The sequence below is a fragment of the Saimiri boliviensis genome, chromosome 10 (genome assembly GCF_048565385.1).
Source record: "Saimiri boliviensis isolate mSaiBol1 chromosome 10, mSaiBol1.pri, whole genome shotgun sequence".
In the NCBI taxonomy this organism is placed as follows: domain Eukaryota; kingdom Metazoa; phylum Chordata; class Mammalia; order Primates; family Cebidae; genus Saimiri; species Saimiri boliviensis.
Window position 1 is genome coordinate 23,599,678 of NC_133458.1, and position 20,040 is coordinate 23,619,717.

At 37.5% G+C, this 20,040-nt stretch overlaps 1 protein-coding gene across 1 annotated transcript in view; it reads right to left on the reverse strand.

Moving 5' to 3' along the window:
* Positions 1-20,040, reverse strand: part of EXOC4 (exocyst complex component 4) — a 797,583-nt gene that overhangs the window by 230,380 nt on the left and 547,163 nt on the right. The window contains exon 11 of the mRNA XM_003920983.4: positions 5,436-5,655. Coding sequence (XP_003921032.1) covers positions 5,436-5,655 — 220 coding nt within the window. The remainder of the gene's footprint in view (positions 1-5,435; positions 5,656-20,040) is intronic.

The window sequence follows — 20,040 nt, forward strand, 5'->3', positions numbered from 1 at the left end:
TGTCTCACATTGCCCTACATGAGCCAGAAAATGTAGGCTCATCCTGTACTTGGAAACAACTTTGCAAAATCAATGTGCTAGACTAGGAAGCAGCTTCTGCTGCTGCTGCAAATATTGTTTTTACAATTCCTGAGCCTGCATGAAACAAAGCTGAATCCTTTTAAAAAAAAATGACTACTGTTGTTCACCACAAAGCTAAGAGCCTGCAACATTAGATTCCATTTCCTAACCTCAAGCTGGGCGTGATGATGTTGTCTTATGAGAATGCTTGTTGAACTTTGGCGAGTATCAAAATCACCTGGAGGGCTGGTTTGAACAGAGATTTCCAGAGTGGAGTAAGGTTCAGGAATCTGCATTTCTCATAAGCTCCCAGGTGACGCTGACGCTCCCAGTCCACGGGCCACGCTTGATTTTGCACTGGCGTAACGCGATGTTTCTCAAACTCTAATGTATATACAAATCACTTGGCGATTTTGTACAAAGCCAGACTGATTCAGAGGTTGACGCTCTTGGCCACAGACCACTCTAAGTAGCAAGGGTATGGGATATTCCATTGGGGACAGAGGAAGAAAGTTTGCTTGCAACATTTGTTCACATAGATAGTTGCCCATTCAGCAATTTGACAGGTAGGGGGTGAAAAACCTTAAGCATTAGACCCCTCATTCTTTTTTCAGATGGAGACACCAAAGAAGCCATAAATTAAATGGATCTCCAAATCAATGATAAACTAGGGAACTGAAGTGAATCAGTTCAATCTGTCTCCCCATGTTCAAGGAACGAATAATTTGTACTCTGGGAGACATATACAGCATGAGATGGTATCCACTTCAATGGACTGTTTACAGAACTCCATGTTCAGAATCTGACTCAGGAGAAATGAGTACTTTCTCTTAAGAGATTTCCTTAGTTTGAATCAACATGCTTTGCCTTGCAACAGGTGGAAGCCATTCTGCAGAAAAAGTGATGGCAACAGAGGGATCTCGATGGTAAGACCATGAGATGTATCCAAGCCTGCCCTCATCCTGGGTGCATCAGGGTCATAAGCACTGTGACATTTTAATTTAAGCGCCATTAACAATCTTAAACCCAAGATCATGAGTTTTATACCGTCAGCAGAAAACACAAGCATGTCCTTGTACTAAGGAAGTCATCATTAATTCATTTCATTCACTCATTCATTCATCTATTTATTAAATATTGAGTGTTTCCTCTATGGCAGACACTATTCTAGGAGCTGGGGATTTAGGAGAGACCCAACTACAACACATATCCATGCTTTTCTATCTATCTATTGTAAAATGCTTTAGGCACTGAGGCAAATGAGATGGTTCTGTGCTTTAGTCAATATAGAAGAATAAAGGATTTAGAGAGTGCTTCTCTAACTGTGAAGAGCCCAGTTTTTTATCCCCAACCTGTTGCACATTGATACAATATAAAAATGAATAGCTAGAAAAAAGAAATTTTAAAACCCACAAAGATATACAAAACACAAGGCCCAATTTTTTATTACTGGATTCAACAATGTCAAAATGCTAAAAAAAATTAAGTGTCTAAATGCTCACTCCTAAATTCTCTCTGTCTCACAGCAGACTGGTGACAAACAGCTTGCAGACAAGCATAATCCTCAGAATCCACTTTGAGTAGAACTGGCTGGGAGCACAGACTCCAGGGTTACAGTGCCTGGGTTTGAATTCCAGTCTACTACTTGGCAGCTATGTGACTGTGGGCAAGTTATTTAATTTCATTGTTTCTCAGTTTCCTCGCCATAAAAAGAATACCACTCAGAGTTGCTGCCATACATTTTAAACACTTAGAAGTCAATACAGACAAAGCAGTCAGAATAGTGTCTGACTCACAGTAAACGCTACTAAAGTGTTAGCTGCTATCATTACTACTATCTACTATTATAACTGCTATCTTACTGTTTTTACTTCTTCTATTATTACTACTAGTGTTACTCTGCTGTATCGGCTTGGGCCAACACTTGCACAGTCGTTTTATGTATAAAATGCTGCTTGTCAACTCTTCCTTCCTACTGACTTCCTTTCTTCCCTCCTATGGAATCTGTGACTAGAAAGTGAAGTCACTGAGAACACATGTTAGCACCCATGGAAATGCCTCTAACAACCCAAGTGTCTGTACTGCCCAGATGCCATGTCAGAGAGACAAGGACAAAGTGTCCTGGGGTTCCCTTCACAGAGCTCCTAGGGACTGTGTCTGTCCGTCATCAAACAAAGGGAAGCATCACTGAGACAGCTGTCCTCCCACCATCCTGGAGAATCTGGCTGGGCTGATGCTGTGTGACACTGGGTGCTGCCTCAGGGAAAGGCACGTCCTCTCTTCTACTCTGTGACCTAACAACAGTTTAACAAAGGGAAGAACTTTAAGGGACATATTTATACTTCCTGTAATTGAATAGTTAACCCACATGCATCTTTCACACATACACATATTTCTCCAAGCTCCTTCTTAACACTGGTTTTGGATTCTCAGCTAAAATTTTTGAAAATGATTTCTTACTCTTTCTTCAGATTAGCCACCTACAATTAGCTGGGAATAAAATATTAAGGAAACATAGAAATACATTCAAGAATAAAATTCACCTTGTGCATGCAGAGGAAGACAAAAAAAGAAAAGAAGCCTGAGTATGGGAAATGATTAGAAAACAATTTACAATCACTATAAGGCAGGAGAATAGCCAAGACAGGAAAGAAAAATAACCATTTCCTTGTTTGCTTTTTAAACGGCATATATAACTCTCTCTGAGAATATTAAACAAACATTAATACAGTTTAAATAATTTGCATTTTCATAAAATTTCTATAAAAAATAGAGCAACATGAATGAAGCAGGTGTGTTAGCTCTGGGAAAAAAAAATTTGCAGGTTAATAGCTTGAAAGGTCTTAGTCTCAAGATTTATTCACTTGTATATATCTTGACGAGGTCAAAGAGAAAAGAGGTAAAGCTGGAGTTCTTACCATGACATGCTCATAATGACATAAAGGACAAGAGGCATAGTAACAGGTACAAAATGGCTGGGGTTGAGGTTGGGAGTGATCTGACAGGCTCGTGGACAGACTGCCCAGATACATCATTTAGCTGGTAGAATATGGCCTTGACATGGCCCAGATTGCAGTCAACAAGTTAAGAGTTTTAATGCATCTTTGCTACTGAAGCTGCAAATTATCACATTTAACAAGCCAGCATTATTAGTTCATAGATTCATTCTGTAGACTACTGTTACGTTTTTTTTTCCTTTTAAATTCAGTAATCTAAGCATGTTCAAGTTGCTCTGTATGACATACAGTGTGACACTTCAGAGAAATAAATACTAAAAGGTTTTCTGATGGAAATAAGGCTAATGATATGGTCAGACAACACATAAAAATAAACATTTTTGTTACTTTCTCTTTCTCATCTCCTCATTCTGACTCTGCAGGTATTTATGACTCTCAAAACTTATTCACTGTATCCATCCTTCCATCCATCCATCCATCTATCCAGCCATCCATCTATCCATCCATCCATCCATCCATCATGCATTCATTTAATAAGTTGTTCATTGAGCACCTTCCTTTTGCCTGGCACTATAATATGTGTTTGGAACTTACCTTCTAGTGGGAAAAGACAGAAAATATACAATTCAGTGAAATTAATTAATAATTAGAGTTGTGATAAATGTTAGAAAGAAAAAAGCAAAGTGTTAAAATACTGATTAAGTGGGGAGATCTGTCTAGGATCTTGACAAAAAAAAAAAAAGTATTCTATCCAGATAATTCGAATAAAGACATATGAATGAAGAAGTAACTTGCAGAGGTATGGGCAGGGTTGAAAGAAGCAACAAGGAATACTGAGACACCCAGAGATCTGTAACAGCAGAGAGCTGAAATAAAGAGGCAAGGAGAAGAAATGGTGTTGCCAGAGTCTAGTGAGAGCTGGAGCTATGGAGGATGTGTGACCTGGCAGGAACTCCGGTTATGGAGGGAGAAGTGAAGAAGAAAAGGAGAAGAAATCACCCACCCTCTTTCTCCTCCTTTCCAGTCTTCTACTCATGCTGTCTATTGGCAGAACCTGATCAGAATTCACCTGGCAAGGGGCCTCCTTGACACAGTCCATAGGATTTGGCCTCGGTATTGATAATAGATGGGGGTGGTGTGAGGGAGAATGAGAGAAGGAGAATAACCAGGAAAGGAGAACTACTTAGGTAGGACAGTCAGGAAAAGCCTTCCAGTGGAGGTGACATTTGAAGTGACAACCAGAGAGGAGAAGATCCCAGCCACGCAAAGAACTGGTGGAAGAGCAATCCAGCAGAAGGAAGATGGAGCATGTGCCTTTAGCATTCCCCCTTCACTGCACCCCACACTCAGTACAGATCCTTCACCAGGCGCATGGCTAACAGAGACCTAGACCGTCCAAATGAACACCTTCCTATTCTATTTTCTCAATATCATAAAAAAGCTTGCTCATAAAAAAGAATGTTCATAACTAGGATGCTTCCCTAAGAAAGGTCCAGCACTTTTGTTAATTCTAACGTACATAGAAAAATAAAGGGAGACATATGTCAAGGCAGGTAAGGTCAGGCAACTGGAGCAAGTAGAACTCCCTTCCATTTATGCCACTCCTCTTTGAAAAGCTCAAGCCTTCCACACTAGAATAGTCTCATATTGAACAATTTCCATAAAAGTGTGCGACTGTGCCTATCCTGTTAAATGAAGAAACATGATAAGGATTCAATTCTAATGTAATAATAGTTAATGTATACCTATCATTTAAACTCATACTAATTTTTAGTTTTATATTTACCTCCAAGTCATTACCTAAAATGTATATAAAACATATGCCTCAAGCCTATTAATCAAAAATATCTACTGACAGATTATTTTTTCTGATGCTAAGACACCATTTTTTTTATACAAAGTAAAATTTTCAATATTAACAAGATCATCATGTGAATTCAGTGATTTGACTTTTAAAGGCCAGTTTACTGGTTCAAATTCTTTGTGAGGTAGCCAAGTCATTGAAAGGTAAATCTGCCCTTAAAAGGTACAGAGAGTTTCCTGCTGGTAATTGAGGTTAGGCATCATAACTTCCTTCCTGTTAATCTTCCATACTCTGGGATGCATTCGCTAATGGAAAAACAGTTCTTTTCAAGGACAAATTCCAGGCACGGTAATGAGGAATTGCCTGCATGTTAATGAGATTCACCATCTCTCATATCCAAAGCTAACTGGTTTTTTTCCTTAAAGATCTTAAGGAACTTCCATTATCCAACTACATTAAACCTAAATTTCCCTAGTGCCTATTTAATTTATTTTCTCTTGTTTTGTCCCTGATGAATATGGAAACAGATGGCAACTCTTCTTTTTTAATTTATGACTCTTGCCAAGTCAATAAAAATTGCTGATAAAAATAGTAAGTTCAAAGTGTATTATTACCTGTAGGAGAGGCCGCTGCACACCCAGCACCTTCATGGTATCTGCATTAGCCAGAATCTTCAAAGGGTCAGATGTTTTAGTGACTCCTTCAATCTCCTTGTTGATCTCAGCCAAGACTTGATTGAGAAAGATGTTTTTGATGTACACAGTGAGAAACTCTCGAAGAGGACACTGTTTGGCTGGGCCAAGACCCAGGGCATGCTCAATCTCCTGAATAAATCTGGAAGACAAAGAGTAAGACGGTTATTACATTTATCAGGAAAATGTCTTATAAATATGACATGACGACGTGAGTATATCCAGGTGTTGGCTATTTCTGTGAAGAGGGTAGGTCATCAATAATACTTGTCTATATATAACTTTTAATCTTTTAAAAATATAAATTACTCCATTAATTGAATAGAAATAGGATGAAATGGAAAACATGACTTCTAAAAATGGCAGGGAAGGAGAAGACAAAAAGTATTTTTAATTCAAGAAGGAGATAAGACTATGAGAAACAATGGGCAAACGTGAAAAACAAAACCCACGAGTTTTCATGGAAATTAAAAAGCACACCCCCAAGACTACATATTTCCCACTGAAATGTTTACATCAGGGGTCTCCCGTTTCACCACTCCACTCCCGGGGGGGCCATGTACCAGTATGGGTCTACGGCCGGTTGGGAACCAGAATGCACAGCAGGTGGTTAGCTGCTGGCTGGGTGAGCATTACCACCTGAGCTCTGCCCCCTGTCAGATCAGCCATCGCATTAGATTCTCATAGAAGCATGAACCCTGATGTGAGCTGCGTGTGTGAAGGATCTAGATTGCATGCTCCTTACTAAAATCTAATGTCTGACCTGTGGTGGAACAGTTTCATCCCAAAACCATTTCTCCCCCAACCCCTGTCCATGGAAATACTGTCTTCCATGCAGCTGGCCGTTGTGCCAAAAAGGTTGGGGGACTGCTACTTTACACGGATAGGTATAAATGTCAAAAAGAAAGAGCGAGAATGAAGGATACTCTAAAATTCTTGATTATATGTGAGTTCAGAGGTTAAGAAAGAGGATGGGATGGGAGTTGGAGGACAAAGGAGAACTTCAACCTTACTTGTAGTTACCTATTTCCTTTAATAAAAACACTTAAAGAATATATAACAGAAGGTTAATGACTGTTAAGTTTCAGAGATGAGTCTATAAAAGTTTGTTACATTATTCTTTTAAATTTTCTACACAGCAGCCCCTGCTTTGCATGGTTTAATATGAACAAATTGAAGCGACTACTGTTTTTTAGTTAAATAACATCAGTCCACCAATTACATAATTTAAATACCTCAATACCACAGTATAGTCACCACAGTACATTCAATTTAAGTAACTAAAGTGTAAACTTTGCTGCTAGCTTCTCTGAAATCCCTATGTAAATAACTGATGTGTGTTCATCACGATTAGTGACCAATCACATCACTTCTTCCAATGTCTACTGGCAAGTGGTCACCGTGCATTTGTTATTCAGTTCATGTACAGGCAGCAAAGCATGCAGGTGGGGTGCCTCCCTGTCTCCCACTGATAAACCCATGTGACATTCTATAACAATGGATAATTGAAAGTGTGAACTGGCCACCAAAGATAAAAGTACCGCAAAGTGTTAACACTGGAAGTGAAATGTGAATAGAATGCAAACGGAGTTACAGGAGAAATAGCTGGCCGTGGGAATGCTGACACTGTTGCCATTGAAGTGGCAGAGCCGGACTGCGGGCCAGCACAAAGGAGGAAGGTGCTTGTGACCAAACGGATGAAGAGGGCGAAGAGGGATGAGATGACAGAGGAAGTGATGTTGGCAACAAATTTCACATTTAAAAAACTCCTGGAGATAATTCATAACATTGAAAAAAAAAAAAAGATAAAATGCTGGCAGCTATGCAAACTTCGGAGTATGGCAGTTTGCTGAGGCCCAGAAAAGATGCTTACTGTTTACTGTAAAGCATACAAGGGGTGGCAAGCACTGCTAAACTACTCTTGGTGAGATTTTACCAAAAAATAAAACACTTTAAATCTCAATGTTTCTAATGTTACAGTATACTGAATACCTATCAGTTTTCTCGTTTTTCATTTCTGTATATATTTGTAAATGACAGGAAGAGAGTTTTCAATTTTTTGAGACAGAGTCTCACTGTCACCCAGGATGGAGTACAGTGAGACTTGGTACGATCTTGGCTCATTGCAACTTCCACCTCCTGGGTTCAAGCGATTCTTCTGCCTCAGCCTCCTTAGTAGCTGAGATTATAAGTGTGCACCACCACACTGGCTAATTTTGTATTTTTAGTAGAGATGGGGTTTCACCACGTTGGCCAGGCTGGTCTCGAACTGCTGGCCTCATGATCCGCCTGCCTTGGCCTCTCAAAGTTTTTTAATGTTTTGACAGAAAATTTTAAAGTCATGAAGCAATCGTGACTATCCGCATTAAGATGGCTTTGCGTGGTTTCAGCTTGCATGGTCATTTTTACAGTTCTCCAATGCTACAGAAAGCAAGAGCTGTATTGTTCTTCAATTTCTTCTCAAAAAAGGGGAGAAGAAAAATAAATGAAAATATAAAATGAAAAACCAACTGGGAAGATATATTTGCAATTTATATCACAGATGATGGCCAGAACTCAAGAAGAAAAAAACCCCAAATAACTTGGTAAAAAATAAAAAAGATCAAAACACATGTAAAGACTGTTTCTAGTCTAAGAAATACAATGACCATTAAACATTTAAAAAAAAAGTATTTATTAATAAGAAAAATGCAAATTAAACTATACTGAGATACCAATTTTTACACTAATGCAACTGGCTAAGTTCCAAAAGTTTGAAAACACTTTGCTGCCATGTGAAAAAAGAGGCATTCTTATATATTACTGATATGAGTGAAAAATGGTAGAACCCTTATGGAAGGCAAGTTGGCACTATTATTCAAAACTCCAGATGCATTTCTTTATGGCCCAGAAATCTTACTTCTGGGACATTCTTCTGAGAGCTGTATCTAAAAACGGATGTGATAATCTACATACAGGGTATATAGATCATTACAGAATTGTTTTTAGGTAAAAGACTGGGAAAAACCTGAAAGTTCGTCCATTAGGGAATAATTAAATAAACTGTGGTATATTTACATATTGGAATACTGTACAGCTCCCACTACCTCCAAATGTGGAAACTTTTCATGTACTAACATGTAAAGATATCCAGGATACATGTTACATGGAAAAAAAGCAATCTCAGATCAATCTAGTTAGTAGTATTTACTACACTAACCCCTCTATAAAAATGATATATCCTCATTTGTTTATTTTAGATAAAGACACCTGGGAAGTCTCACAAAAAAACTACTAACTACCCATGGGTGGCAGGGGTGGGGTTCAGGTATGGGAGAGAAGTGAAAATGAGTCTTTTGAGTTATAACTTTTAATAATCATTTGATTATTAAAAACTGTTAATGTATTCACTACTCAAATAAACTTAAATTAGAAAATTTTTAAAATGCCTATACATAACAAAGACAGTATTTCATAAACTGCTGTCTAAGCAGACACATTTAAAGTGCGCTATATAAATAGTTCCTTAAATTTAGCTGTTTAACCTAATAGTTTCCTTTACTTACTAAATCAATACACTGCAGTTAATCTTACAAATTCCCAGTTAAATGCTTTATTAACCCCTGGGGTGTGTGCGTGTGGTGTGGGGGGATGAAGACGGTATATATATATATATATATATATATATATATATATATATATATATAGTATTATCATAATGAGAAAAGTAGCTTTCCTTCAAAGAAATTCGGGAAAGAGAAATGAAATTGAGAAGGCACAAGAAACCACTGAGGCTTCTTAACTGATTTTATCAGTGTGAAAGGAAAATAAAATATGACCAAAACCAAGATATAATGGATCTTTAAGGAGAGGGTGAGTGGAAGGCGGCAGGAAAAATGGAGAAATAAAAGTAGATGGTTAAGCATGGCCACAATTTGGAGATCTCTAAATACCACATCCTGCCACGCTGACCCCTACTGATCTCATCTAACCCTCAAAAAGATCCCCTGCCCAGGTGCATCCTAGCCTATCTGGTTGGCTCCCCAAAGAAAACGGCTGTTATTAATTTGCTAATCAGTAAATACACCAAAACTGTCATTTTTTAATATTATGAGAATTAACTATCAAATCTCTATTTTCTTCAAAGGGAGTCTGGGAAAGAATTTTCTGAGTGTATTTCTGACATTTTCAAAATATTTAACGTTTATTAGAACAAAATTTTTACTAGCCAATCTGCTCCTGTGCAGATGGGCAGAAAACTCTAAATTAGCCTCATTTTCTTTTTTCCTAGTCCCCTATTTGCCATTGGTGTTCCTGAAATATGAACTGCACTGAGTAGCACAGACAGAGGGGCCCCCATCGCTCCTGGCTGAGTGATTTCTTTCAAATTCAAATTGTTTATTCCCTAGAGCATACACATCCATCTCACATGACACGTCCAGCTTGATGCTGTCAGTCCTAACTGGAGGGGACTCATTCAACATGTTACCAAATCTGCTTTCAGGGCTGCAAGGGACCTCACTGTGCAGAAGCACAAAACATGTGGGTGAGAATGAAAGAGAAAAATTACACTGCTTCACCAATCTCTTCCTTTTTTTTTTATTGTATGCTAGACTGTTGCATAGGTGCATACATGCCTTGGTGGTTTGCTGTCTCTATGCCCACACCATCCTGACACCTACATCTGGCATTTCTCCTGGTGTTAAGCCTCCCCAACCTCTCTACCCCACCCCCCTCTCCCGCTGTCCCTCTGCTCCACCTCCCTCCACCCCCACCACCCAGCCCTGTGAATGTTGTTCCCTTCCCTGTGCCCAAGTGTTCTCATTGTTCACCACCCATCTATGAGTGAAATTATGTGGTGTTTGGTTTTCAGTTCTTGTGTCAGGTTGCTGAGAACAATGGTTTCTAGATTCATCCATGTCTCTCTACAAAGAACAGAAACTCATGATTTTTTATGGCTGCATAGTATTCCATGGTGTATATGTGCCACATATTCCCTGTCCAGTCTATCACTGATGGGCAATTGGGTTGGTTCCAGGTCTTTGCTATTGTAAACAGTGCTGCAATGAACATCCATGTGCATGTGTCTTTATAATAGAACAATTTATAATCCTCTGGGTATATAGCCAGTAATGGGATTGCTGGGTCAAATGGAATTTCTATTTCTAGATCCTTGAGGAATCGCCACACTGTCTTCCACAATGGTTGAACTAATTTACACTCTCACCAACAGTGTAAAAGTGTTTGTATTTCTCCACATCCTCTCCAGCATCTGTGGTCTCCAGATATTTTAATGATGGCCATTCCAACTGGCATGAGATGGTATCTCAATGTGGTTTTGATTTGCATTTCTCTAATGACCAGTGATGATGAGCATTTTTTCATGTGTTGTCCCTTCTTTATCTTAGTGAAAAATGGGTAGAATGGTGGTCAAGGGTTGAGGGAAGGGAGGAGATGTTGATCAAAGGATACAAAATTTACAGGCAGAGTAAATTCAAGAGATCAAGAGATCTAATGTACAACACAGTAACTATAGTTAGTAACAACGTGTAGATACTAGAAATCACCAAGAGAGCGGAGTTTATGTGTTCTCACCACAAAGAATAAGTATGTGAAGTAATACATATTACATAGCTCAAGGTAGTCATCCCACAATGTATATATATTTCAAAACATGTATATCATAAATGCATATTATTTCTATTTTTCAATTAAAAATAAAAATGAAAAAAAAAAAGTAGTTATATTAAATGGGCAACCTACCTTTCACAAGCAGGAAGGACATAGTAAACGAACCTTCCTGGACATCCAGGAGGTGAACCTCACTCACTGTCACTCCGCAGAGAGGAGTGACTTAGAGAAGGAGAATGGTCAAGAGCGGAACACTTACAGTAGGGCTTCCAGAGTTTAGACCTGGAATGCACAGTCTTGAGCAGGTTACTTAGTCTCTCTTAGCTTTACTTGTGTCTTCCACCACCTACCTCACAGGATTGTTTTGATGGTTAAATGAGGAAATAAAAATTAAGCACTCAAAACAGAGACTGGCACACAGTAACTGCTTAGTAAATGGTGCCTCTGTGGTTTTTAGAATTACTATCTTATATAAACTCTGATGAGGTTAGAGATTAGAGGAAAATGTGACATATTTTGTATCTTTTTTTTTACTTCACTCCCTTATTTTCCCATCTAATCATCCCTAGCCAGCAATTCAGACCATTAGGTTAATACTTGGACTATTTCACTAATAAATGGATGCAGTAATGAACAAAAAAAACCCATGTGGCCAGAGGCAAAGTGTAAACTGCTAACTGCTGAATCCTTCATGCCTAGCAGTACTACTCTATGGCTGGCACACTAGTAGACTGGCAGGAAATGTTTATTGAATAAAATATTAAATAAAATAATTGACAGATCCTTTGATCATAACCCATAGTTCCTGAAACTAGGACATGATCTATCTGACATGCAATGCCCTTCTCCTGAGAATTTGGACTACAGTTTTCAATAATTTTTCAAAAATATCATCCAGCATCTCTACCATTCCAATGGTAGAGTAATTCTCCACTATTAGAAACCAGTAATTCTTATTGACAGAGGATTTTCCCATTCTTATCCACATCCCACACTATTTTATATTTCATGAAATATAGCTGTTCACACTACTTTGCATTCTGCTCTTTCACAGAGTACAACAGACTCATTGTGTGAAGCTAATGAACTCAGTATTATTAACCAAACATCTACTAGGGAACATCTTCATTTTGCTTCTGTTCAATTATTTCCACAAATTAAAATACTGTTAAGTAGTTCCTCAGCATTTTTGGTGAATCTATATTTTCTTTTCCCCAATTTGCCACACTGTACTGCATGGGCCCTTTCACCTACACGTGTTTTAAAATGATCTGTTGAATGGGAGACAAGAAGGACAGTCAAGGGTAGAGAAGAGAATAATCAAAAAGCCCAATTTTCCCAACAATGCTCCTCATTAGCTCTATGGAAGTATGAAAACACTGAATTTTTAACAGTGAAAAGAATCTCATTAGAAAAGAAAATACTTCACTTCAAAGTTAAGTTAGAACACAGATGGAACCCTGTCAAAGTATTGTTTAATTGTGTGAAGTGCTTTTACATCAGGAAATTCCTGTCCCTGTAAATGATAAGCAGACAAACACAAAGTAGAGGTACATCTGTGTATATGGAGAAAGAGACTATGAGAGTCAAAGAAAAGGGTATATACACAATGCTGTATGGAGAGTATCTCATCACAGGATTTTGAAGATCTTTATTCAGATTAGCCTCCTAAACCTAAGGTTGTAAAGTAGGAGAAACCAAGAAACAAACTAGAGTATGCAGCTGATTCTCATTGCTTTAGAATGTTTAAAGCGTGGATCTTATTTCCTAAATTATAATATTTCTAAATATTTAATTGAAGCTTTTGTTTTCAGATTCTCAACTAAGATCCCTCCAAAAGTATGTACACATGCAATACCCGCGTTGTTGAATTTACTTTCTTGCAGCAAGTTATACGTCTTTTGGAATGCACACATGAGCACACACTACCAACATTTCACCCAATATTTTCAAATTTTTAATCTTGATTTGATTGCTATCCAGGGAAATGATAAACTAATTAAAATTTCACTCAAGCATCCCTCATTTAGCCCAATCTTATCACAAATTCTGTTTCGCTGTACAGCTCCATTTCTTCCATTTCATCTCAGCCAAGAATTGTGGCTGCTACCAGCTGGACATATCCTTGAACAGAGAGGGCCTATATCATATTGTAGAAGCTGGAATGAAAGCAGTGATATTTTATTTATTTGAATAAAAGTAATTGTTTATTAAATAAGTATTCCTTACATTCATACCCTAAAAAGCTTTTAAAATTTGATGGCCAACATCACTAGTAATGGGACAAAACATATATCATGTGCTTCCTGATATAAAGAGAAACAGTATTGTTCTCTGTTATTCTTGCTGAAAAATGCATAACCTGAATCTAATCATGACAGCACATCATTTTCATAAAACCGAAATACAAAATCAAAGGTAGAAGTTTCAGAACATTCAAATTCAGGATTCTGGTTTTAGAGCACATGTAATTCATGCATGTGAATTACTTTTTCACTGTTTATTGCTAATTACATTTTTAAATGTATACATTTATATATGTACAATCTGTATCATGCAATGTAAACTTTTCACTTTGCTATTTCCTGACTTTGCTGTATATTACCACATATAATTTGGTAGTTTAGGATGAATAACAAACACATTAATATGGATATCTAGAAGGCCTGAGAATTCTGCTGCTGATTCCATGTATCACAAACCGCCAGTAGAAGTGTGTGATAATTATCCTTTATGACTTCTGCATTCTGCCGCATCTCTCAACACATTACTTCCTCTTACGTGTTTTCTAATCTAGTCTTGACTCTCTGTAGAGATGTACCATCCTTACCTCCACTGAGAAGCTGTGAATCACTTCTATTAATATTTTTTTTAAAAAACCTGAGTTGTCTTATCTCCATTTTAGTCCAAGATATCTATGTGAAAAGTTATATGACATTTACAGGTCTGCAGAAGCTTTGCATGTTCAGAAAGAAATCCATACAGTATCACCCTCATTGTGCCAATCCTGTACTGTCACATTTAATAAAGGTACATTTAATATTGTTATAAGACACAGATTGTGTATAAATACATACAATAAAATTTTAATTAGCAATAAATAGTGACATACTGTCTGTGACACAGTTATGAATGAATTACGTGCATGAGAATTTTGTACCTTTGATTTTGAGTTTTGGTTGGATATAAAGAATGCAAACAACAGTAATAACAAGTCTGTAGCATGAATGCTACATGAGTTACAAAGAGAAAATAAAATGCACATTTCCCCCTAAATCTGGCAAACTGAAATCATCTTTGGACCCAGAATGAAAATGAAAATGAAACATTGACTGTCAAATGCAGAACTTTTCAGGAGATATGGGCCCATGTACAAAGATGGCAAACAGCTCTAATAACAGAGTTGGGCATTCTGATGACACTTTCTGCACACCACTCTAAGGGAAATCATGGACGTTTATGAGAACACAGTATATCCAAAATCCCTACCATGCTAGATTTATATGTTAAAAAAAAAACAACAACCTATAACTCATAATAAAATCCACCCCCAGACATGGGCCCATCCTTGTACAAAGAACTGTGACCAGTTAACTATACTCAGATGATAAATGGGCTTTAGTAATCAAACCCAAGTGAGGCCATGCCAAAGTCTGGGAACAACTCGGTCTGCGGAAAGAAGGCACGCCCAGCAAACAGGGCTCCTTTAAGACATATTTCTTACTCACTCAACCGCTCTCAGATATGACATTTAAGACACACAGCAAACTGGAAAACGACTTGGGCAAAGAAGGAAAGAAGCCACAAAGGAATTGATTTGAGATATATTCAACTTACTTGCATTATCTAAGTCAAAAAAGATCATTTAGAAATGATTTACAAAGGACTCATTCAGAAACAGCAGCAACAGGCATATTTAAGACCATAAATCAGTGGAACATGAAAACCGAAGAAAAATCCATAAAGGTTAATGCACTTTGGAGCACATTTGCCTCTTAATTCATGGGAGTAAGCCAATGGTACATCAGAAAAAGGCGCGCCCACAACAGGCTGTAATTATTCAAGCTGAGTGTAAACTACTGTCTGTGACTTTTGTATATAAAGATTTTCTGTGTAAAAGTACAAAATAAGCTCATCACTGAAGAGCCCAATCATGTCCTCAACCCATACCCGTACGAGACAATTTGCCGAACTAATCAAATAAAAAGGGATTTGGGTGCTCTTATTTGTAATGTGTGAAATTCATGTCTAGGAGTAGAGAAGAAAAGGGGTAGAAATCATTAAATAAAGGGAAAAAGAATATTATCTACAAAATTTAGACTCCTCAGGCTTACAAATAAATTTAACTTAAAAAAAAAATCTTACCATGAGTATACTGCAAGTGATTTGTGACTACAGTTAAGTGTTCCCTCCAGACTGAACAGCACTTTAGGTGAAATGAAGTAAGCCTCTTAAAAATGACAGCTGTTAAATTTTTTAAGCATATGATTTGGTAATTGAAGTAACTTAAACTCTAACCCTTAATATCAAACAATCTTTTTAAACCAAAAATTATATAAATCAGTAAGTAAGGGCTGCTGACACAAAACTCAGAGAACAAAATAATAATCCTGCTTTTCCGATAGGTCTGGAATTTTGTTTTTATCCATTTATCTTACAGTAAAATAATCTTTGTGTGTGTGTTTGTGTGTGTGTGTGTGTGTGTGTTTGTGTTTTAACAGAAGATAAAGCTGTCAGAAACTTTTCCAAGAAAAATTGCAACTTATTAGAAAATGTCTTTCATGCACCTGGAACTTAAGTGTCACATATTAAATAAACTCTCTTTTAGGCACCCAGTATCAGTTTGGCCTTCAGACACTATAATGCAAGACATAGGAGAATCTGGCAAGGCTTCTACCTGTTGCTATGCCAGTAGGAGCTGGATTAATAATTGCTTACACCCATGGAGCCTTTACCATGTCCTGATCAAAGAGCTTTATAGGGATTCTTTTATGTGATTTTCACACTCTATGAGAACTGAGTTTTTACTATCTCCATTTTACATGTGATAAAACTGAGCAGCTGAAAAAATAGCAGTAGCATTAACAGCTGACAGTTACATTGTTCTTATTATATTCATCTTTCACTGTCCCTGGGGGACTGGTTCCAAGATCACCTGTGTCTGTGCACACTCCAGACCTGCAGTCAGCCCTGCAGAACCTGCATGTATGAAAATCTGATTTCACATGCTGTGAATGCTGTATTTTCTATCTGTATTTGGTTAAGGATGCAGAACCCTCCGATGTGAGGGCCCGCTGTATTTATTGAAGAAAATTTGCATAGCAGTGGACATGCACAATTCAAACCAGTGTTGTTGGAGGACCAACTGTATAGGCCAGCACTGTTTTAAGTAATCACCATGCTTTGCTTCACATATTCCTTACAACACTGTGAAATTAGGTACTTTTACAATTGCCATTTGGAAGAAGACAGGAAGGCACAGAAAGATGAAGTTACGTTCCCAAGGTCATACAGCTAGTAAGGGACGGGGCCAAAATTTGGCCTTGGACAGTGTGTCTCCAGACACCATGCCTGACTTCATCACTCTTTCCAATGTACTTCTCTAACATGGCTGCCTCTCAAAGGTCCACCTGCAGGTGAAGTCCAGAGGTGGGCAGGGAAGGGGATGACAATCAACAGACTTAAGACGATGCTGGAAACCCTAAAATGTGTGCTGGGGTAGTGAGACCTTGTGTAAATGGCGAGGGCCATAATAGTGCTAAATATAAGCATTGAATATATCAAAAACTGAATTATTTCTCTTAAAATACAACAAATATTATCTCCAGCCCTGACTTCTTGCTTCTGACCTCCATTTCCACACTTAATAGATACATTCAAATGATGTCTTCCTGATAACTCCAACTCTGTCCAATACGGAGCTCTTTGCTGCTGCACTACCACGATCATTATCAATCCTCTCCTCTTCTTTTCTCTCTTTTTGTATCATCATTTCAGTTCCCTAAGCTCAAGCTTAAAACTCATCTTTCACTTTTTCTTCAGCCTTGCTACTCATACAAGAAGCTTCTAGATGTATAGACATTCTCTTTATATTAAATCTTAAGTTCACACATTTATCTACTTGTTTACCCCTTCACTGATTTATTACTCCTTATGCTGAAAGGCAGGCACTACATTAGTGCTAAAGCACCTACAGTGAAAGAATTATGCCCCAGGAGTCACGACCCACTTAGCATACGTATGAATAGTGTTCAAGTAGTTTAATGCTGGAACTCAGGCAGACATTCCTGTGCCTCCGTTTGTAACACTCACATATTAAATCGGGTTCTTATAAAATGGGATGATGCAGGTGAATAGACAGAAATTAAAATAAGGCAAAACTTTTCCCAGGCCCCCCTAAAATAATCTCCTAACTGGTTTTTCCATCTTCCATCGCTTCTTCCTTCAATTTATGCAACATATAACTATTTAGTTAATATCACTCAAGCAAAGAATACAGAACTACACGGTTTCCTAAAACATGCCTTGTTCTCTCTTGCCTCCAGCATGGTGTCTGCACACGCTGGTCCATTTATCTAGAATGCTCTCCCCATATCTCTTTCCTGTCACTTGTCCTGTAGCCACTAGCTTAGATGTCACTTCCTCCAGAGGCCCTTCTCCCTTAAGTGTAAGTTGAATGCCCTTTTTCTATGCCACCACCCCAAGTCCACAGAATTCTGCTATGGTGGTATCTGTATTCCCTACTAGTTTTTAAACATCTTGAAAAGAGGAAACATGTCTTTTTTATGGTAGATAACGTTTGGTATCGAGTAGGTACTCAAGAAACTCAAGAAATAAGTCTAACATTAGTTCTACTTCTACTCATTAGCAAACTTTGAGTTCCATGTATTCTCTGCATTTTTTTAAGTTCCTGTCTTTTCTTATAATGATCATATGGCCTAGTTCTACTGCCTCCTTACATTTTCTAAATTGCAGCAAATCAGCTAAAGAGGAGGTTTCAAAATTTATCATTTTCACAATAGCCTTTCTTTAAGAATCACTTCAAAACTAAGTTACTCACAAAGTTTTCCCTGATGTCTTTAAAACTGCGTTATGTATTTGAACTATTTTACTTCATTACTTCCTAGCATTCATCTTTTTTTCTACCTGTTTTTCTCTCTTAGCAGAATTAAGTTCCTTCTGAGCAGCAACTGTGGCTTTGTACATCTTTGATTCACACCTGAAACACCTAACACTGTATCAAGTACAGTGGACATAATTAATACATTGTTTTAATAAATACATTAAGTAATTTTTACAGCTTGTTTAGGCTGGTCTTTAAATGCTAGTCCTTCTTAAAGGGGTTACAATACACAGATTATTTTAAGGCTATGTTTTAGGCATGAAAAATGGCTGGCTAAGCAAGATAAGGAACAGAGATGGTAAAAGAAAATAAGAAAGCTGTGAAGCTAAATGATGCATGTACTATGTTCAACATATCAATATGAGGCATTTTTAAGGCAAACTATCAGCAAATTAAAACTTGGCCCTTTTCTCAAATGTGAAATTTAGTGAAGCTGGCCTAAGTTGAACATTACTCAGATGTCAATAACAGAAGTCAGACTGGAAGTATTTCATATGTTGAAAACACGACTGACTTGTGTACCTACTGGGATAAAATTATAGTATATATTGTCTGGAATAAACAAACTGGTTCTATGGTTCTTCCACTCTTTTTCAACAGGATTTCAACATGTTTAATAAATGAATGGTTTGTAAAACTCAGTTTGAATGATTTCTAATGAGCCAATTTGGCAACTACTCTTATTGCTGAACTTAGCTTATGATTATTTCTTATTCCACTCTTATATTTGCTATCACTTAACTGACAGAGTGTTCTGAATGCATAGTCCCTTAAGAAAAAGGCAGTCACTAATGATATGAGTCATAGACAGACAATAACAATTATGATGTGAGTCTTGTCCCTTAAACTTGCCTATTTTTGTTTTCCTGTATTTACATACTTGATCATTAATTCAGGTAAGCCAGGATAATCTTCTCCTATCACTGTTAGTTTCTTTCTCTGCTCCCACATCTACACTTTGCCTGAACGATATCTATAATTATCTTGCAACAGTCTTCACGGTTATTTTTCTACAGTGGTTCCAATTTCCTCCCAAATTTCCCTCCTCCACAGCCCTTTCCTATTTAAAAGAGATTATTGCCTTTTAGAGTCTCACTTTGGGTTACTTATTGATATATCACACTCTCAGGATTTCAAGATAACAAAATGGGTTGGAGCAACATCAAATTAACATCAGCAGTGAACTAACAGTAAACTAAGCTAAATATTTTAAGCCCTCTCAGCCAGCATTCCATTCTTACTGCTCTTTGTTCCTTCCAGAGGCATCAGTGTAAATTCTTCTTTATAGTAAGTTTAATAAATGTGTCTACTTATTAGATAGGAATTAAAGACTTCGGTATTTTCACCATTCTATTTTACTTACAGGTTCGTGTCCCCTGCAAGGCTAAATCAGAGTTAAAAATTCTGCTCAAAAATCTGAGCCATAGAAAAGTATAGATTATTGTATTTGTATACGAGATAATAAAGAAAAGGTATCTTCCTGCCTAACTGATTACTTGCAAGTGAGTATCTATCAATTGTATAGGCATTAAAATGATAGCATACGCATCATTTTCTAAGAAAAACTAGACTCTGTAGAAGAATTTTGATTACAATATTATCAGTTCCTGCAGAACTCATATTCTTTTGGATTACGTTGATGACAAATTCCTAAAACCCATCGAAGATAAAACAGCTGTCCAAGCAAGAGTCAATGTCTGCAATCAGGTGACTCTGCTCAGTATATTACACTCAGCTGAAAATGCAAGAGATAGAAAAACCCGTAGAAGTCATATGTACATGAAACAACAACAA